The sequence below is a fragment of the Phodopus roborovskii genome, unplaced genomic scaffold (genome assembly GCF_943737965.1).
Source record: "Phodopus roborovskii unplaced genomic scaffold, PHOROB, whole genome shotgun sequence".
In the NCBI taxonomy this organism is placed as follows: Eukaryota; Metazoa; Chordata; class Mammalia; order Rodentia; family Cricetidae; genus Phodopus; species Phodopus roborovskii.
Genome location: NW_026125264.1, coordinates 2,381,813 through 2,403,635, shown reverse-complemented (window position 1 = coordinate 2,403,635; position 21,823 = coordinate 2,381,813). Strand labels below are relative to the sequence as shown.

The following is a 21,823-nucleotide window of genomic DNA, read 5'->3' as shown; positions in this document are numbered from 1 at the left end:
TGAGCCCCTCCCCCACAAATATAAGACTGTGGACCAGCTTGATCTTGTACAAACAACCACAGCTGCTGTGAGCACGTGAGTGTAGCAGTGAATCTACTTCCTTGCTTTCCTCTGGCTTCTACTGTCCTTTTTGCCTCTTCTTCTACCACGGTCTGTAATCCTTGTATGGGAAGGGTGGTACAGATGGCCCATTTGTGGCGGAACACTCCACAGGACTTTTTCTCTGCATTTGGCCAAGTGAGAGTTTCTGCATTAACTACCATTCGTTACACAAAGAAACCTCTCTGATGAAGTCTGACAGCTGCACTAATATATGGGTATAGGTATGCAAATGCCGAGTACAGTTTAATATTATGTCCATTTATCAAAATAATAGCAGTAGATTCACTCTTGGAATCTGTAAGCTCCCTATCCATGGGTTCTTGGCCAGTTTCACAGTACTAGGCATGCATTTCTCCCTGTGGTGTGGACCTTAAATCCAACCAGAAATCAGTTGGCCACCTCCATATTATTCCTGGCACTATTACACCCATGTGCCCAATTTACCCCACCAATCATTTCAGTCAGTAGGATTCACAGCTGAGTAAAACTGTTGATCACACACACCCTCGCCCTTAGCAGTCTCATAGCACCTTTCAGGATGATCAAAGCTAGCCTGCAGGGAGGGAGCTTCCTGATGGGTACTGACTTGATTTCTCTGTTCCTGTGACCACAGTGTGTAGTATCTCAGCAGTAGAATCTCACCATTAAGTTCTGGTGGACAACCAAGAGCAGTGATCATAGCCTTTATTATTTGGGGGTCTCTGGGACACTCATGACCAACCACTTGAAGGGTGGTATTCTGCATGTGGCACTGGGCTTTTTCATTTGGCAGCTTATGGCTTCTGGGAGGAGCATTGTCCTCTGTGTAGCATAACTCCAGCTCTTCTGCATGCTACAGTTACAGATGCATGCATCATTCGATTCAGCAATGCAGCCTCTGAGAATTTACTTTTACAGGTATGTTTGTCCACACCTTAAATGATTTTGTATCCTAGGTTTTTACAGTGGACTATCAGAAACAACTAAAGTGTATCTATTTTTTTCTTCCTTTGCTTGAGAAAGTTTTTATTATGTAGCCCAGCCTGGCCTCAAGCCCATAATCCTCCTGCCTTAGCTGGGTAAGTGCAGGGATTACAGGTATGCACCACCACATCCAGCAACGTCAGTGCTCCTGTAGCTCAGCTTAATTAAGTTATGATGTATCTGTACAGTGGGATATTATGCTGCTGTCACAAAAGAGGAGGCTCCCTTTGTTAAGGATATGAATTTCAAAATAAGTTGTAGTAAGAAAGAGCAATATGTAAGCCATTGTGTGTTGCTGTGCATAATGTTGTCACATTATTTAAAAAATAAGTAGATTAAACATCTCTGATAATGGGATTAGAGAAATGGCTCAGTACATCAAGAGCACTGGCTGCTCTTCCAGAGGACCCAGGTTCAATTCCCAGAACCCACATGGCAGCTCACAACTGTGTGTAACTCCAGTACCAGGGGACCCAGTGCTGCCTCCTGGCCTCCGAAGACTGCATGCGTGTGATGCCTAGACATACATGCAGACCAAACACCCACACACAACATAAAGATGGAAGGAAAAGATCTGAGGACGTTTATCTGTGGACAGGAGAACTGAGTGACTGGAGAATGGCAAGGGAGTGATGTCTGTCTTTAATGGGCTTTTGAATACTAATTTTTAAAAGTATTAATTTTTAAAACATGAATCATCTATTTTTTAAAAAATCATCTGCACTGAGGTTATTGGGAGCTTCCGGTCTTTGTGTCTCTTGGCTCTGATCTAGTCTCTCCTTTGTCTTTCTTAAGGACACATCCAGCTACCTATTCTGCTGCCTTCTGAGTTTCCTGGCAGCAAAAGAGCTTCTGTTTTTCTTTTCCTTTAATTTTTTTTTTTTTTTTTTACCCTTTCCTCTTGCATTCAGAATCTATTAAATTGATGACTGAATGCAGTCTACTACTCCACATTCTCACTTATGAGTACATTTTACATCTTTTATTGATTCTTAGAATTGAGATGATTCCCAGTACACGTTCCCCCTATTTTGTGGTACTGGGGGTAGAACTCATAGTTTTGTACATGGCACCTGTGTCCCCCTAAACAAGGCCATGTCATGAAGCACAGACTGGCCTCTACTCAAAACAATGCTGCTTGTACCTCTCAAATGCTAGGACTACAGCTGCCACAGTGCCCAGCTTCTCCCCTGCCCAGCCCCCCCTTTTTTTTTTACTTGTTTGCTTATTCATTTTCTTGTGTGTCTTTCACGTGTTAATTTGGTGCTGGGTGTTGATCAGAGGCTTTGGTTGCTAACAGGTACTCTTGCTGAGTTCTACCTCAGTCAGTAGTTCCATGCGGGCTCACTCTCATGTCCCCGTGTTAAACTCACACAGTGTAAGCTGCACACTGTGCTTCACTTATTTACCTATTAGATTTTGGTATGAATTTGCTTAGATTAACATTAAAAATAACTATACTGGATTCCACCGTGTATATGAATATATTTAATCATGCCTCTCAATGGAAACTGGAGCTGTCCCCATTCTTTTTTTTTGGTTTTGTTGTTGTTGTTGTTGTTTTTGTTTTTGTTTTTTTTTTTTTTTTTTTTTGCTTCGAGACAGGTTTTCACTATAGCTTTGGAGCCTGTCCTGGCACTTGTTCTGTAGAGCAGGCTGGACTCAAACTTACAAAGATCTGCCTGCCTCTGCCTCCTGAGAGCGGGGATTAAAGGCAGGCATCACCACTGCCCAGCTTTTCTTCGTTGTTTTGAGACAGGGTTTCTTTGTGTATGTAGCATTGGCTGTCCTAGAACTAGCTCTGTAGACCAGTCTAGCTGTGAACTCACAGAGATCCACCTGCCTCTGCCTCCTCAGTTCTGGGATTAAAGGTGTGAGCCACCACCACCCATCAAGTTGTCCCCGCTTTCTTGCTATCACAGTGTCACAACAGGTAACCTAGGAGAGACATGCCTCTATATAAGACATTATCTGTAGGATAAATTCTTAGAATTGTTAGGCATGGTCTGTACATTGAAAGGTTGGAAACAGTTTTATTATAATTTGTGTGTGTGTGCGCGCGCACAAATCTTGGAGTGTGGTGAGGTTATGCAATAATATATTAGTATTCTCCCCTTTCACTGTGTGGATTGTGGGAACTAAACTCAGACCCTTAGGTTTGGTGGCAGGTACCTTTATCCACAGAGCCATCTTGCTGGCCCCTGTGCATTTAAAATTTTGATCATTTCAAGTCGCCATCCTTAGACATTTAGTAGTTCATAGGATATAAGGTTACACATGTTTTCAAAAGACTTCCAGTGAGGGCTGGAGAAATAGCTCAGTGGTTAAGAATGCTTGTTGCTCTTCAGCAGGTTGGAAGTGAGTTTCCAGCACCCCTGGTCAGGTAACTCAGAGCCTTCCCTAACTACAGATTCAGGGGATCCTCCATCCTCTTCTGGCCTCCAGGGGCATCTGTACGTGTGCACATCCCCACACAGAGACACACATATACATAATTTAAAAGTAAAATAAACCAAAGAATGAAAAGACAAAAGTGTGATGCTTCATGCTTGTAATCCTAGCATGTGGAGATGGGAGCAGGAGATAAGGCTGAGCCCGTTCTCCAATAAAAGGAAAGCAGAAAGCTTCCTGTAGTTTCTATTCATAGTATAAAATCAAATATTAATTGAGGGTGGATAAGAATTAATGTTAGTGGACTAGAGCCTTTAACTACTGAAGGTCCTGTGAAGAGAAATACTCTGTACTAAAATGATTAAATGTGGCTATCAGAAGCAAGTGAAGATGACTTATGTACCATTGCTGTCAGGCAGCCCCTGATGACAGCTGTACCACGCTCATTACTTTTTTTTTTCCTAGGACTTTAGCATCCTGAGCCATTTTCGATTCATAGCTCTCAAAGCTAAGCTGGTCAGAATTCATCATGTCCAAGTTAAAAAGCTCAGAGTCAGTCCGGGTGGTGGTTCGCTGTCGGCCCATGAATGGCAAAGAAAAGGCTGCATCCTATGACAAGGTAGTAGACGTGGATGTGAAGCTGGGGCAGGTGTCCGTGAAGAACCCCAAAGGCACATCCCATGAGATGCCCAAGACCTTCACCTTTGATGCCGTCTATGACTGGAATGCTAAGCAGTTTGAACTCTATGACGAGACGTTCCGACCACTCGTGGACTCTGTCCTACAGGGATTCAATGGCACAATTTTTGCCTACGGACAAACGGGAACTGGGAAAACCTATACTATGGAGGGAGTCCGTGGTGACCCTGAGAAAAGAGGGGTCATCCCCAACTCATTTGATCACATCTTCACCCACATTTCTCGATCGCAGAATCAGCAGTACCTGGTCAGGGCTTCTTACTTAGAGATCTATCAGGAAGAGATCCGGGACTTACTCTCAAAGGATCAAACCAAAAGGCTAGAGCTCAAGGAGAGACCTGACACAGGCGTGTATGTGAAAGATTTGTCTTCCTTTGTCACCAAGAGTGTGAAGGAGATAGAGCATGTGATGAATGTGGGGAACCAAAACCGGTCTGTCGGTGCTACCAACATGAACGAGCACAGCTCACGGTCACATGCGATCTTTGTCATCACAATCGAATGCAGCGAGGTGGGTCTAGATGGTGAGAACCACATCCGGGTAGGAAAACTGAACCTTGTAGATCTTGCTGGCAGTGAGCGGCAGGCCAAGACTGGCGCTCAAGGGGAAAGACTAAAGGAGGCGACCAAGATCAACCTGTCCCTTTCAGCCTTGGGTAATGTTATCTCTGCCCTGGTAGATGGCAAAAGCACCCATATTCCATATAGAGACTCAAAGCTGACTAGGCTTCTCCAAGATTCCCTTGGTGGCAATGCCAAAACTGTTATGGTAGCCAATGTGGGGCCTGCGTCTTACAATGTAGAGGAGACCCTAACCACTCTGAGATATGCCAACCGTGCCAAAAACATTAAGAACAAGCCAAGGGTCAATGAGGACCCAAAGGATGCTCTGCTTCGAGAATTCCAGGAAGAAATTGCTCGGCTCAAGGCCCAGCTGGAAAAACGTTCCATTGGCAGGAGGAAGAGGAGAGAGAAGCGGAGGGAAGGTGGTGGCAGTGGCGGGGGTGGGGAGGAGGAGGAGGAGGAGGGAGAAGAGGGTGAGGAGGAAGGGGATGATAAGGATGATTACTGGCGGGAACAGCAAGAAAAACTGGAGATTGAGAAGCGGGCCATTGTAGAGGACCACAGCTTGGTTGCAGAGGAGAAGATGAGGCTGCTGAAGGAGAAGGAGAAAAAGATGGAGGATCTGCGGCGGGAGAAGGATGCTGCCGAGATGCTGGGTGCAAAAATCAAGGTACTGTGCCCTTGCTTATGTCCCTTCCCCTTTCAGTGCCATTTCTTTGATCAAAAGAATTATATAGTGGGGGTTTGGCATAGTTACAAACACAGTTAACCCCAGCACCCAGGAGGCAGAGGCAGGTGGGTATTTTGTAAGGACTACATAGTAAGTTCCAGAACAGCCAGAGTTACAGAGTGAGACTTTGTCCTTCAATTCCCCAAAGTAAAAGTCAAAACCAAATTGCATTCATGATAGTTGCTGTGTATGTATGTGCACTGTATGAAGAACAGCAATAAAACTAACACCCAGGTATCCTCCCTTCCCGTAAGGGATGGGACAGCCCTCTTCTCCTTCCTTCCTTCCTTCCCTCCCTCCCTCCCTCCCTTCCCTCCCTCCCTTCCTTTCCTCCCTTCCTTCCTTCTTTCCTTTCTTTTTTCTTTCTTTTGAGATAGTTTCTCTGTATAACAGCCCTACCTGTCCTGGAACTAGCTCTGTAAACCTGGCTGGCCTTGAACTCACAGAGATCTGCCTGACTCTGCTTCCTGAATGCTGGAATTAAAGGCACACAGCACCACTGCCCAGACTCTCTTTTTTCTTTGAGAAAGTAGGTATCACTTTAATTATTCAATGTTTGTAGAGCAGTCTGGCTCTGACTCAGCAATCTTCCTGCCTCAGCCTGCCAAGTGTACACCACTGCCTAGAATGAGCACAGGTGTATGCCACCATGCCCATTCACCATGCCCATTTTATGTGGTGCTGAGGATCAGAGCCCTGGAGTGGTGCATGTGGGCAAACACTCTACCAATTGAGCTCCAGCCTCAGCATCCATTTTCCTTAGATGCTCCTGTGTTCCCTCTTCCAAGGGTAGTCATCTTGAAAACAGTGTTTGTTGTTGCCTTGCTTTTTGTGTGTGTTTGTTTGTTTTGTTTTAGCTCATCTGACTGGTTTCACTGGGCTTTTGCTTAAGGTGCTACCACAGTTTGTGGTACAGGCATCAGTAGGTTCATCCCTGACAACCTGTACTGATGCCTGTGGTTGTGTCCATCACGATTACTGTTCTGAATATTCTGTGATGTCCCAGTCTCCTCTTCTGGACCGTTTGTTTCCATGTTCTACTGTGCCTCTTCTTGTACTTGGTTCCAGGAGACTTGCTGACATCTTTAGATTTAGAGTGAATCTTTTCCCTTTCTTTCTTTCTTTCTTTCTTTCTTTCTTTCTTTCTTTCTTTCTTTCTTTCTTTCCTTCCTTCCTTCCTTCCTTCTTTCCTTTTCTTTTTCATTCTTTTGAGACAGGGTTTCTCTGTGTAGCCCTGGGTGTCCTAGAACTCGCTCTGTAGACCAGGCTGGTGGAGAACTCAGAGATCTGCCAGCCTCTGCCTGGCTCTAGAGTGAATCTTTTGAAGCACTCACTTTACCTCTCATCCTACCGACAATGGTGATTATCTGAGCAACTTTTGTATATAGTGAGAATAAAGTATCTTTGTGTGTTTTTAGCCCAGTCCCCTGGTTGAATGCTGCTGGTTAGTTCTACCACCGCTAGCCAGGGCCATACCCCTGCTAAGAATGACCTCTTGACAACCCTACTCTCCAGTCCCCTCATTTTATCTTTTCATAGGCTGTATCAACAGGAGCTGGTACACAAGGAGCTAAGTAAGGTGCTAGAAGCAGTGGGCACTGGCGAGGCTGCTGCACCTGGCCTGATCCTACTCCAGACCCCAGTCCACCCCTTTCTTACTGAATTTCTACAAATTTTAATTTCTTCTCTAAAATAAGTGCATGTTCTCTCCCTCTACCTACTCTTCTCCTTTTCTGCAACGTGGTCTCACTCTGTAGCTCTGGCTGGCCTGGAGTTCAATATTTAGAATAAGCTGGCCTCAAACTCACAGAAATATGTTTCTGCCTCATGAGTGCTCAGATTAAAGGTGTGCCACCATATACCTGGCCTCAGCTAAAGTTTCTTTAGTTTCTTTTCTTTCTTTTTTTTTTTTTTTTTTTTTTTTTGGTTTTTTTTCAAGACAGGGTTTCTCTGTGTAACAGTCCTGGCTGTCCTGGAACTTGTTTTGTAGATCAGGCTGGCCTCAAACTCACATATGCACACCTGCCTCTGCCTCCTGAGTGCTGGGATTAAAGGAGTTCGCCACCACTGGCTGCCTAGCTAAAATTTCTTAAGAGAGCAAGGCCGAGGAGGTTTTGGTTTCTGGACTTGCATTGGCTCTCCTGGCCTTAGCTACATGTGCATGCTGAGGCTCTCAGTCTGTACAGCCCGCCCATAGCCACCTTCTGACACTCAGACCCCACAGCCTCCTGCTGACCGCAGCCATCACAGCAGTCTTCCACTTCCTTACCTCAGTGAAGCTCGACTCCTAGGAGTTGTCCTTGCTTTTTTATCATCTCCTCAGTCTCAAGGCTTCTTGCTCTTACCTCACCAGGGCCTTTGCAACCACCCACTCACCCACCCACCACCACCACCACCACCACACACACACACACACACACTGCTCAGTAGCCTCCTGCCTGCACTCCAGCAGCATGCCCCCTTCCACCACCAACACACACACACACACACACACACACACACACACACACACACACACACACACACTGCTCAGTAGCCTCCTGCCTGCACTCCAGCAGCATGCCCCCTTCCAGGAATTCCCGTTTTGGGAATTCAATCTTAAAACACAGTTTGACTGTGTGTGTTCATGCTCCTTAAGGCTCTCAAGCCTGGTTTTTAACAGGGCTCTGAGGCTTTTGCATCAACCTCTACTGGCTTTGTCAACTTCCTTATTCTGCCCTCTTGCTAACAAAAATCTGTTTTGTTTTTTTTTTTCTTAGCAAATTCTTACTCTTTACTTCAGTTTTTTTTTTTTTTTTTTTTTTTTTTTTGTGTGTGTGTGTAGATGTCCCTTTAGACAGGAAGCTGTCCCTGACTTCCTCCAAAAGCCTGCCTCCTCTCCTTTCACCCCTCACATTAGTTCCCCAAACTTCCCTTACAATAGCATCTCATACCATCTGGTTAAAGCCTGTCTACTTGTTTGTGTCCCTGAGTGGGCTCTGGCCTCATGGTCCTCACTGGCAGATCTCCAGTCTGTAGCAGCCAGATAGATTTAGTGTATCTAGAATGGGATTAGTGCTATGGATAAACAACCCAATAAAGGACTTGCTTAAAAAACAAACAAACAAACAGGAGGCTGGAGAGATGGCTCAAAGGATAAGAGCACTGCCTGCTTGTCCAAAGGACCTGGGTTCAATTCCCAGCACACACATGGCAGCTCACAACTATCTGTAATTCAAGTTCCAGTGGGTCTGACAACTTCATACAGATATAAATGCAGGCAAAACACCAATGCAAATAAATACAAATTAAACAAACAAACCCTGAAAGCCACAGCTATCTCAAACATCAGAGTGAAGTCCCATCCCGTTATGGGCAGGGTGCATTTATTTTTCCCTAGGGTAATCTTTTTCTTGCTGACTTTGGGGGAGTGTTGTTTTTGTTTTGTTGTTGTTTGTTTGGTCTTAATATGTAGCCCAGGCTGGCCTGTAACTTGTAATCCTCCAGCCTCAGCCTTTTGAATATGTGGGACCACAGGCATGCACCATCACGCTTTGCCAGTCACAAGAGTGTCCTTCAGGTCTTCCTGCAAAGGGCTATATTCTGGGAGAGACCTCAGGATGGGTTTTACTTTTTTCTCACTCAGGCCATGGAGAGTAAGCTGCTTGTTGGAGGAAAAAATATAGTAGATCATACAAATGAACAACAGAAGATCTTGGAGCAGAAACGCCAGGAGATCGCAGAGCAGGTAACTTTGCGTTCTTGTGTGGGGAGGAAGGTGTGGACTGACATGATTGAGGCCACAGAGCTGATACCTGTGGTATGAGAGCAGCTCCAGAGGGAACGGAGAGGAGCTGTCAGCCCCATGCTAGCCGGAGACCGACTGCGAGCATCCAAACCCGTACTGTGTAGACATGGTCGCTAGGGCAAGCTGATGAATTTTGTGGTATCGCTCAGAAACGTCGAGAAAGAGAAATCCAGCAGCAAATGGAAAGTCGGGATGAGGAGACCTTGGAACTCAAAGAGACTTACACCTCACTGCAGCAGGAGGTAGACATCAAGACCAAAAAGCTCAAAAAGGTGAGAGGCAGAGGTCTGGGAGCCCTGGGGGAGGGGTACCGTCTTCGGACTGCCTTTGCTCATCTGTGTCTCCCCGGCTCCAGCTCTTTTCCAAGCTCCAGGCTGTGAAGGCTGAGATCCATGACCTGCAAGAAGAACACATCAAGGAGCGCCAGGAGCTGGAGCAGACACAGAACGAGCTCACCAGGGAGCTAAAGCTCAAGTGAGTACCGGTTGGCAGGGTCCTGCCATCCACTAGGTCAGAAGACCCGTCCAAGGATAGCCCACCTGCTTCCTGTCAGCTCACTCTTTGCCACCCCACTGTCCCCTGCTGTTCCTGACAAAGTCACTTTTCATTTCAGTCTGTTTCTGTGAGATTACCACGTGATCTCCCCATTCCCTCTGCCTTATCTCTTTCCCCATTGAGAGCATCTCCCCGTTCCCTCGCCCTCATCCTTGTCCCTTTTGAGATGCTCTGGCCTCACCTGTCACTCAAGAGAGAATCTTTTATTACCTTTGTCATGAACTTATTTCGAACACCTTCATACCCACCAACCAGAGTACAGTAAGAACCACTGTTCTCACGAAGTCTGGGCATCTTTCTTTTTGAGACAGGGTCTCATGTAGCCCAGTCTGGCCTCAGATTTGCTGTGTAGCCAAGGATGGCCTTGAACTCCTGGTGATATGTACCATCATGCTTAGTTTATGTGGTGCTGAATATCAAACCCAAGGCCTCGTGCAAACACTGTTCTGCATCCCCAGACACCTGAGCAATGCATTTTTTTAATGCTCTGTAGATGATACAATATAGCAGAACATGTCTGTCATTTCAGCACTTGGAAGGTTGAGGCAGGAGGATCACAAGCCCAACCCAGACTGTACATGAGATCTTGTCTTAAAAACAAATAGCCACAATGAAAAACCAGCTTGAGGTGATGTTAGTGTTTCAACCTACCAACAAACCAACAAGAAGGATCTCTGGATCTTTTTCTTTATTTTTTTCTGAGACAGGGTCTCATGGTGCAGCCCTGGTTGACCTGGAACTCACTAGGTAGACTAGGCTAGTGTCGAACTCACAGAGATCTTCTTGCCTGTGCCTCTGCCTCCTGAGCACTGGTATTGAAGGGATTTTCTTTTAGTTTGGCTTTTTTTTTTTTTTTTTTTTTTTTTTTTTAATCTTACATATCTACCTCATTTTCTCTTCCCTCCTCTCCTCCCAGTTCCTCCCCCTCATCTCCTCTCCTCTACCTCACCCCATTCACTCCTCCTCTTCTCTTCAGAAAAGGGCAGGCCTCCCATGGATATCTACCAGCCATGGTATATCAAACTGCAGTGAAACTAGGTACCTCCTCTCCTATTAAGGCTGGATGCAGCAACTAGTGGGAGGAAAGGGTCCCAAAAGCAAGCAACACAGTCAGAGACAGCCCCTGCTCCTACTATTAGGAGTCCCACAAGAAGACTAAGCTATGTAACTGTCACATATATGTAGGGGGGCTAGGTCAGTCCCATGCAGGCTCCCTGGGTGCTGGTTCAGTCTCTGTGAGCCCTTATGAACCCAGGTTAGTTGATTCTGTGGTTCCCTAGACCCCTCTGGCTCCTATAATCCTCCTTCCCCCCTCTTCCTCCGGCTTCCCCAAGCTCAGCCTAATGTTTGGCTGTGGATCTCCGCATCTGTTTCCATCAGTTGGTGGGTGAAGCCTCTCTGATGACCATTGGGCTAGGCACAAGTCTATGAGTATAGCAGAATATCATTAGGAATCATTTCATGGCTTTTATGGCTTTTTTCTTTTTCTTTTTTTTTTTTTTTTTTTTTTTTTGCCAGTTGTGTTTGGTTCTATGATAGGTCTCTGCGCCACCCCACATCTAGGTCCTGGCCCTCCAGCCAGTGTCAGGGTTGAGCTCCCTCTCATGGTGTATGTTTGAGCTAGAGCAGTCATTGGTTGGCCACTCCCACAACTTCTGTGCCACCTTTACCCCAGCACATCTTGTAGGCAGGACAAATTGTAGGTCAAAGGTTTTGTGGCTGGGGTGGGGTCCCAATCCCTCCACTGGAAGTCTTGCCTGGTTACAGGGTAGCTGATTCAGACTCTGTGTCCCCCATTGCTAGGAGTCTTAGCTAGGAGTCACCCCCATAGATTTCTGAGGGTTTCCTTTGCACTATGTTTCTAGCTCTTCCCAGAGACTCGCCCCCTATTCCAGTTGTCTCTCCCTCCATCCTCCCCCTCTACTGATCCCTCTTGTTCCTATCCACACTGTCCCTATCCAGACTCCTCCCCTAAAGGGATTTTCAAACAGGTTCTTTTCCTGGTCAAGTTTTAAATTTGGGAAGAAGCCCTTAAAATTCAATGTGTGTAAGGGGGCTGAAGAGATGGCTCAGTGGTTAAGAGCACTTGCTGCTCCTACAGAAAACCTGGGTACAGTTCCCAACACCCACATGGCAGTTTATAACCATCTGTAACTCCAGTTTCCAGGAAATGTGACACCCTCTTCTGGCTTCTGTGGGCACCACAATGGTGCCCAGACTTAGATTTAGGCAAAACACTCAGATGTATAAAGTAATCTAAAAAAATTCGCCAAGCAGTGGTGATGCACACCCTTCATCTCAGCATTGGAGAGGTAGAGGCAGGCAGATCTCTGTGAGTTCAAGGCCAGCCTGGTCTGCAAATTGAGTTCCAGAACATCCAGAGCTATAACACAGAGAAACCCTGTCTTGAAAAACAAAAAAAAAATTCAATTTGTGGGGTTGCTAAGATGAATCACAGGTAAAGGTCCTTGCTCTGCAACTCTGGTGACTGGAGTTTGATCCTTAGCGGTAGAAGGAGAGAATTTAATAAATTCCCTGACCTCTACACATGCACTGTTGCACTATTACACTTACACACACACACACACACACACACACACACACACACACACAAATAACTCACAATTTCACTGTTTGTTTCAGTCTTCTTTGTAGGCGTGTACTTCTAGACAAAAGATCAGAACAAGAACTGTCAAAATAATAATAGTCATCCATGGATACTGGAATTAGGAATAATTATATTTTCTAATACATAAATAGAACCTTTGCAATCAGAAAATCATGTTGTGAAAAATAATCCTTGAAATATCAAACAAAAGAAAGAGAAAATGTCACATCCTCAAACTGTTTGAGTAAGCCATTTTTTTCTTAGTGCCTTATACTTCTGAGGCCATTGTCCCATGTCCATCCCATAGTAACACCCCTTTGCTATTGTTTATTCTGTAGTTTTGGAATAATGGAGGCAAATATGGGCCAGTCACAACCACAGAGATAACCTAGTGAGGTCTTGTTTCCTGTTTAATGTAGTCCTTTTAGCCCCGGCTCACCTGTAACTCACTGTGTAGCACAGGCTGATCTTGAATTCATGGTCCTCTTGCTTTAGCTTCCAAGTAGTAGGACCACAGTATGTGTCAGCTGCCTGGTTGTTTGATGCTCTTTTCGGCCACTGGTCAGGCAGAGGCTCTTGTCAGGAATCGTCTTTATTTTGGAGTTGGAAGGAACTTCCATTCATTCGTTACTAACCTGGATGATTAGAATGGATAGTGTTGCAGCTTAGGCAGCAAGTCACAGAACTGGATCACACATACATACATGCACACACCCCTTTGTTCACTCACATTACAATGCCTGGGTAGAAGTGACCTTTCCTTATTCCTGGGACAGCCCACTCCTAGCACCTGTCAGTGCTGTACTGCTTTCTCTTTGTATCAGGTAAGGACCAGGTGTCTTTCATGTTTGTGTCTCGGTTTTGTGTACGGTATTAACTTATAGTACTTGCTCAGTATATGTTTGCTGAGTGACTTGACTCTTATTTTGTTGTTGTTTTTGAAGAAAGGACCTCACTGTAGCCTAGATGGTATCATAGACTCAAGGGGACCTTCTGCTCCAGCTTCCCGGGTAGCTGCTATAGGTGTGTGCCACTGCCTGGTTCTGTGCGTATTCTAAATCTGTATTTATCTATGTGTGTTCTTATAGGCATCTTATTATAGAAAATTTTATCCCCTTGGAAGAGAAGAATAAAATTATGAATAGATCCTTTTTTGATGAAGAAGAAGACCATTGGAAATTACATCCTATAACTAGACTGGAGTAAGTCACTGTTGACCTAAAGTAGACAGGCTGGTGGGAAAACAGAATGTTGCATGATTGGACTGGGCCACTGGGATATGGGGAGAATGTGCTGAAACTTGGAGCCTACCTGCCTGATGTTGTGGCAGCCACAGGTCCAGGGGGTACAAGCTGGGTCCCAACTATGACATTAGAAACTGGGAGACTTTGTCACTCATGAACTAGTTATAGCTTTTCCCATGACCTTAAAATTTCCTTTTCCCCATCAACTGAGGTATGCTAGGGAATGGGACAGAGGAATCTACACCTAGGCCATGCTGGCGATGTGGAGCTGTCTGTCAAGGATGCAGGAATAGTAGTGCTGGTAAATATACTTGTCTGCTGCCTGAGAACAAGACAATGACTGAGGTCCCTTCCAGGTTCAAAGAAGTGTGATGCCCACATTTGGATCACATAGCTCCTCAAGCAAAAAGAGCTAAGCATTTAGCACATGGCTTCATTAGCCTTAGTCCCGGAAGTTACTGCTTGTTCTCTCTGGCTTGGAGCACTTCTCAGAGTACTCTCCGAGTATTTATCCCATTGGCCTGGTCCTGGCCTGTGGGGCATATTCCAGCAAGGCCTTAACCGCTGTCATCTGTCTTCAGGAACCAGCAGATGATGAAGCGGCCAGTCTCTGCTGTGGGATACAAGAGACCCCTGAGCCAGCATGCACGGATGTCTATGATGATTCGGCCAGAACCCCGATACAGGGTGAGAAGACTGTAGTTGTTTGTTTGTTTTTTTTTTTTTAAACTCTGTGGTCTTTGCCTCTTGGTTCTTTGCTCTTTTGGGGGTTCGACACCCAGCTCCCAAATAAATCCCACAGAGTCTTCTTCTTTGTTTTGAATGCCCAGCCTTAGTTTGGTTTGTTTCTAGCCAGGTTTTCTTAATTTAAGTTATGCTGTCCACCTTTTGCCTCAGGCTTTTATCTTTATCCTGTATACCTTTCTTTATGACTTACTCTGCGGATTGCTGTGTAGCTGGGTGGCTGGCCCCTGGAGACCTCCTCCTCCTCTCGATCCCAGATTTCTCCTATTTATTCTCTCTTCCTACCAGTCCCGCTTATCCTTTCTCCAGTCTTGCTATTGGCCATTCATCTCTCTTTTATTTTTTATTTTTTTAGGCCAATCAGGTGTTGTAGGCAGGCAAAGTAACACAGCTTCACAGAGTTAAACAAATGCAACATAAAAGAAGGCAACACATCTTTGCACTGTTAAACAAATGTAACACATCTTAAATTAACATTCCACAACAGAAGACTGTGCAATTTGAAAAAATCATTTAAATGACATTCATCTTTTAAATATATGCATGCGTGTTTGTGGGGGCGGAGAGGCATGTATGCATTTGCTATAAGTATCAGAATTCGACTCGTGGAAGCTGGTTCTCTTCTTCTACCATGGGATCCCAGGGATCAAACTCAGGTTGTCAGGCTTTGCTGCAAACATTTTTAACCCTCTAAGCCACTTCACTAGACCCAATGTTTGTGTGTGTGATTTCTTTCAGAGGAATTTAGGTTTGAGAAGTCCTCAGACACCTTTATGCCAAGTCATGGGCGTGGCCCTGACTTTCCCAGAGATCTGAGGGCATGTACAATCATTTTAACAAATCAAATATGAAATTGCAAGCGGATGATGAATACTAAATGATGGAAAGGTAGGGGTTGAGGATGACTTAGTAGTAAAGTGTTTGTCTTTTGAGCAGGAGGACCTGGGTTCAAGCCCCAAAAACCACACTCAAGTAATCAGCATGTGGCGGTCAGAGGACAATTGCAATTCCTCCTTCCACCATGGGAATCCTGGGCATTAACCTTAGGTGAACAGGCTCCGTGGCATGCGCCTTCATTCACAAACCGCCTTGCCAGCTCTGGTGGTGTGCCCTTGTAAACAAAGTACTGTCTCTTACAGGAAGGTTCCTGGGTCTGGCTGGCCATCCACTTTAGCCTAATTTGTGAGCTCCAGGCCGGAGAGAGACCCTGTCTCAAAGGAGGTGGGCAGCATTCCTGAGTATGATGCCTGAGGATGTTCTCTGGCCGCCACAGGCATGTACATACATCTGCACCTGCAGTCACACACAGAGATTGAGAACAAGAGAGGTGGAGTAAGATTTAGAACCCCAGGACAAGGAAGTGGGTAGAGAATAATCGCCCTGTCCAGAGGCCAGTAAACATTAACAGTTAAGGAGATGCTGACAGTTCTGAGACACCTTTAGAAAGATACAGAAGTTTAGTGGTGGGATATGGATATGATAAATAGAAGTAGCAGTTCCCTATGTGTCAGTTGCATAGTCATGTAAAATGACATAATTGGGCACTGCTTAATGATAACCCCCAAATACCTTGCAATAAAATGCTTCCTGTCTGCTGGGCCTATGCCTGATGTCTGACTGTCTTCTCCTGTTACAGCGCAGGTAGCTAGTAAGTGATGGACCAGGAGACAGCGATATATTACTAAGTAGTAAGGTGGTTTGTACTATTCATGATAGCATACATCTGCAATCCAGCATGTAGGAAGTAACTAAAGGCCAGCCTCAACTATATAACATGTTTCAGATCAGCCAAGGTTATATATAAAGACCTTATCTCAACAAACAAACAAAACAGGATTTTAAAAAGTTTGTGCTGGAAATGTATGTATGAATTAAAAGTGTGATGTGTGAAGTATGTGAAAATGTGATCTGCTTGCCCCTGATTGGTAACGTGTACTCAATTTAAAGTTCCTTCATTTCACTTAACTGTATTTTTGCATCTGTCTATGGGCAACCAATGTTATTTTGGTAATGAAAGAGTTTCACAGGATCACATTCTGTAGCTCAACCTGCCTTAGAACCAATATGTAGCCCACAATTACTTCAAACTCATGGCAGTCTTCCTGCTTCAGTCCTAAACACTTAAGAGTACAGGTGTGAGTCATCATAAGTGGCTTCGATTAAAAATTTAAAAACATTTTTTTTTTTCAATCTCCCTTCAAGCCAGAGCCAGATGAACTGGGTGCCCTTTGTCCCAGTGCTTAGTCATTTAAAATCGAGAAAGAAAAGCAAAAACTGCCTATTATGTGGGGTTTTACATAGAGGAGGAAGGGCGGCGTCAGGCAGAAGCCTCAGAAGCATTTTTCTGTCAGTTTCAGATGGTGCACAACTTGCTGGGGTTTTGTAATTTAGCCAAAAAAAAAAAAAAGCCTTTAAAGTGCACAGAAGTGCACAAATAAAATACGTTACTTTCCAGGGGACAGGCATGACCGAAAGTGGAATTGAAAGCAGCAACTCTCGTTGTTTGGTAATCAGTCTATTTCACTGGGGAAATTCTGTGCAGTCTGGATATTTAAAACTGATGAATGGGCCTCTCTGGAGCCCTAAGGCGACGAGACTTCCTGAGACTTCCTGGAGGCCGTGGCAGCAGCTGTGGAGTGGCGTGCGCCACTCTCTCTGGACACTTGTCTTTGGAGCTAGGAAGGACTCATTCACCACACATGATGTTTTGTGATGGAGGTGGTGCACAAACCAATTATGAAGCAGGGCCAAAAGCTGCTCCTTCAAGTGGAGCTCAAGCATGTACCTGGCCCTGCACCTGCTCCCCAGGACATACAGATGCTGCTGCCTCCAAATCAGCTGGAACATCTGTGTCAACTATTAGTGACTTTTGTCCTTGTACCTTTTCATATCTCATATGAGACATGTTTAGTGCAAAACAAAAACAAAAACCAGAAATGTTCAAAAAAGCAAAGTAGAAAATTAAAATCACCCATCTTGAATATGATGGGTCACACCTGGGAGGAGAATTTGAGGCCACTTAGTGTACATAGGATAATTAGGATATAGGAGTAAATCACACACACAGAGAGAATTCAGAAGACAGCTAGAATAATCTATAAATAGAGAAAATAAGGCAAAATTGTTATGATAAGGAACATTATATAATCATAAATGTTCCAAGAAGTTGCTAACACTTACTTACTATCATGTGTACTGCAAAGCCCAGATACATGAAGCCAGACTGAATGAATTGAACATTACAAATTAAGCCTAACACATCTGTAAAACACTTAATTTGTTCTCCCCATTGGCCCCCCAAATAATTCAAAACATGCATTATTTTTTTAATTTAAATTTGAAACAAGCTTCTTTTACATGCCAATCCCAGTTTCTGCACTTCCCATCCTCCCCTGACCCCCCCCCCATCAACCCCCATTCCATTCCCTTTCTGCTCCCCAGATTCCCTGAACATGCATTAAGTACATATTGGATGCTGTGTTTACACCAAAGAATTGAAAACACATGTCCCAGTTAGGTTTAATTGTCAATTTGACACAGCCTAGAGTGGTCTGAGAAGAAAACTTTGATTCAAGAATTGTGTAGATCAGATTGACCTGTGGGCACGTCTGTGAGGAGTTACCTTGATTATTAATTGATACAGGGGGGCTCAGCCCACTGTGGTTGGCATTATCCCTAGGTAGGTGCCCCTGGGCTGTATAAAAAAGCTAGCCACGTGTGAGGTGGTGAGTGAGCTAGCTGGCCAGCAATATTTTTCCGTGGTTCCCACTGTACTCCCTCACTGTTAATGTGTTCCCTGCTCAGAGTTAATGCTGCATGGAATAGCAAACGGCTATTCCATGGTTCCTGCGTTAGCTTTCTGCCCTGACTACCCTTAATGATGGACTGTGGTCTTGAAATATAATAGGAAGTCCTTTCCTTCCCAGGTTGTTTTTGGTCATGGCATTTGTTACAACAACAGAAAAGAAACTAGGACACATGTTCACATAAAACTTGTATATGAGGAATTGTCGTTGCATCTTTGTTCAATACTCAAAGGCCAGAAACAAATGTCTATCAACTGTCTATCATGAATGTACATGAATTGGGATGATTATGCAGCAACTTTTATTGACCATATAAAAGGGAATGAAGCATTGGTCTGGATTTCAGTACAGATGACTCATAAACATAATATTAAGTGACATCTCTGAGTTTGAGGCCAGTCTGGTCTACAGAACAAGTTCCAGGACAGCCAGGGATGCACAGAGAAACCCTGTCTTGAAAAAACAAAACAACAAAAAGGCAAAAAAGAAAGAAACAAAACAAAAGCAAAAAGAAAATGAAATGAAAACAGCAGACATCAAAGGCCACATGTGAAGCCTCTTGAGTAGACTAAGCATAGACGTGGAAAGCACGCTAGTGTTTGCCATGGGCTGTGGGAAGGCGGAAGTAGGACAAATATGTCATACATAAAAATATCCTGGAAATACCTTGTGATAATTGCACAAAATGAACATGCTAAATACTACTGAATTTTACAATGTAATATGGCTAATAGTGAATAGTATGTTCTGTAGATTTTATTTTAGTAAAAATTAAAAGTAAAGCCCGGTGGTGGTTGCCCGGGCCTTTAATCCCAGGACTTGGGAGGTGAAGGCAGGTGGAGCTCTTGAGTTTGAGGCTAGCCTGGTCTACAGAGTGAGTTCCAGTACAGCCAGGGCTACACAGAGAAACCCTGGAAAAATAAAACAAAGCCAAAAAACCACTTTCAGTCCCACCAGGAAAAAAAAAAAAAAAAAAACATAAAACATAATTCCTGGGGCTATGGAGGTGACTCGGTTGGTAAAGTGCTATGACTATAACCATGGGTATGTGAATTCAAATCCCTGATACCCATATAAAAAGCTGGGAGCTAAGCCTGTTCTACAGAGTAGTTCCAGGATCCCCAGGGGCACACAGAGAAACCCTGACACAAAACAAAACACGCACACGCACACGCACTGGAAGCTGCAGATGCACCTGATGAGCTTGCAGTCTCAGTGCTGAGGGGGATGAGATGGGAGGAGACAGGAGGAGATGGGAGGATCTTGAGGGCCTGCGGCCAGCCAGTCTAGTTGATTGTTAACTTCAGGCTCACATAGGTACCCTGTCTCAAAAAACAGGTGAAGTGCATGTGCATGGGGTAGTGCACGCTTGTAATCCCAGCCCCTGGGAGGCACAGGAAGTTGAATTTCTGAGTTTGAGGTCAACCTAGTCTACATAATGAGTTCCAGCCCAGCCACAGCTCCACAGTGAGACCCCGTCTAAAAAAAGTGAACAATAGAAGACACCTGACATTTGGCTTCCATAAATGTGTTTGTGTATACACATGCAACACTATTATTTTGGGCAGGCTCTTTTAAAACATGTTTTTATTATTATATTACATTTATGTGTGTTTGGATACACATGTGTCATGACACGTGTGCAGATCAGAGGACAACTTATGGGAGTCCATTCTTTTGACTTTGTGGGCTTCAAGGATTGAACTCAGGTCATCAGGCTTAATAGCCAGCACCTTTTATTGATGAGCCATCTTGCTAGCCCTCCTGGGAAGCTCTTAATGACAAGTAGCTTACAATTCTGTTCTCAGAGGTTGCTGATGGCTGCTTTGCTTCTGCAGGCAGAAAACATCATGCTCTTGGAGTTGGATATGCCCAGCCGGACGACCAGAGATTATGAGGGCCCAGCCATTTCTCCCAAGGTCCAGGCTGCTCTAGATGCAGCTCTGCAGGATGAAGATGAGATACAGGTGGATGCATCATCCTTTGAAAGCACTGCAAACAGAAAATCCAAGGCCAGGTGAGTGACTTCTGGTGACCTGTGTCTCAAAGGATGTAGGAGCCAGGTGTGCAAGTGAACACTTTAATCCCAGCACTCAGGAGACCCTGGTCCCAGCCCTTGTTGATTTTGGCCTGCACTTGCTGAGCATCCAAGTCCCTCCTTTCAGGTTTCACACCTCTCCTGGAAGGTGGGTTAACCAGGCCCAGATGGTCATGCTAATCTAGTCTAGTGGGTTTATAGTTCAAAGGATCCTGGTTTTCAGGCCTTTGAGAAAGGCCACCTTCAAGTACGCATGCTGCTTGGTAATGTGCATTTGTTTGCCTTTTGCAGGCCCAAGAGTGGCAGGAAATCAGGATCCTCCTCTTCCTCCTCAGGAAACCCTGCATCTCAGTTTTACCCACAGTCTCGGGGGCTGGTTCCCAAGTAACCCAGCACCCCCTCCCAGGGTAGGAACAGCGTTGTCTTCTGAGAGAAGAGCGAGCACAAAACTGCAGAGATGACTTGAGCCTAAACGCAGAACCATTCCCCTGAGGAGAAGAGATGGCCTCTTTGCAGATTAGCCAACTCAATCTGCCTGAACATGCTGGTCCTGATTTGGCACTCAGCTCCTCTGGGAAGTGTCCTTGAATTAGCATCTCAGAAATGCATGGGTAAGGTAAAGTGCAAAGTCCAAGTGGACAGCAAGAGAATGACCACAACCTTGCTTTCCTTCTTACCCCCTTCCCCACCCTCCCTTCCTCTCCTGTCTTCTAGCCTCTTCCTCACACCAGGTTCCCTTCTTGTTAAACAATATGACGTCGAGGCCTCCTTAGGACCATTTGTGTGGAGGCCTGGAGTCAAATGACAGTGGAGCTGGGGAGTAAAAGCCCTAGAACTCGAATAGGTGCCTGCTTTTGTCAGGTGAAATGAAGAGATCTCACTTGGAACCAAGGCCCAGGATGGCACAGCCAGCGATCCAGCTTCCAGGCCCCTCGGTAGGAGTAGATCTGCCTGTGGAATCTGCTGAATGGGGCAATGGCTTCCAGTTCCTGCTCCAGAAGGACTTGGTGTTGGAAGCAATAGAAAAGACATTCCCTTTGCCTCCAGGGAGAGTTTGGGGAAATAGCTTTTTTTAAACCTCAAAACCATGAGCATCCTGTTAAAGACCTAAGTCTATAAACCAGTGCCATGTCCATCTTCCATGTCACTTTACTCTTCATTTGTCACCGTCTTTCCCCAAGTGTACATGCTGAATGGACTCGTGCAGACACACCTTCAGAGTGTGCCCACAGAGTGTGCTCAGAGGTGGGCTTCTGTACGGGAGGAGGGAGGCTGACTCTGCCTTCTCTGATGGCACTAAAGTTGGGGCAAGGCCTCAGGAAGGGACACCTTTGAATTCCTCAGTTAGGTCCATTCTATCATGGGAGCAGTAGAATGACTAGGTAATGCAGAGCTGAAGGCAGGGGACTCAGGGCGGGGGGGGGGGGGGGGGGGGGGGGAGACAGACATGAAAGCAAAGGAGCCTGTCTGCCTGGAGCAGAAAATCCACTGACTCCTAGAAGTGTGGCAAAAAGAGTCTCTGAGGGAGTAGGCTCAGAGGAGAGTTCACACTTCCCGTTTACATAGACAAATTTAGTCTGTAAGTTTTAGTT

The 21,823-nt window shown here is 45.1% G+C and overlaps 1 protein-coding gene across 2 annotated transcripts in view; it reads left to right on the top strand.

Moving 5' to 3' along the window:
- The window catches only part of Kif3b (kinesin family member 3B), a 42,259-nt gene extending 20,890 nt beyond the window's left edge, over positions 1-21,369 (top strand). For both annotated transcript variants that reach the window (XM_051193072.1, XM_051193083.1), the window contains 8 exons: positions 3,922-5,389; positions 9,075-9,176; positions 9,386-9,508; positions 9,592-9,710; positions 13,488-13,601; positions 14,225-14,330; positions 20,032-20,210; positions 20,523-21,369. In XM_051193072.1, coding sequence (XP_051049029.1) covers positions 3,986-5,389; positions 9,075-9,176; positions 9,386-9,508; positions 9,592-9,710; positions 13,488-13,601; positions 14,225-14,330; positions 20,032-20,210; positions 20,523-20,619 — 2,244 coding nt within the window. In that variant the 5' untranslated portion in view covers positions 3,922-3,985 and the 3' untranslated portion in view covers positions 20,620-21,369. The remainder of the gene's footprint in view (positions 1-3,921; positions 5,390-9,074; positions 9,177-9,385; positions 9,509-9,591; positions 9,711-13,487; positions 13,602-14,224; positions 14,331-20,031; positions 20,211-20,522) is intronic.
- The last annotated feature ends 454 nt before the right edge of the window (positions 21,370-21,823 follow it).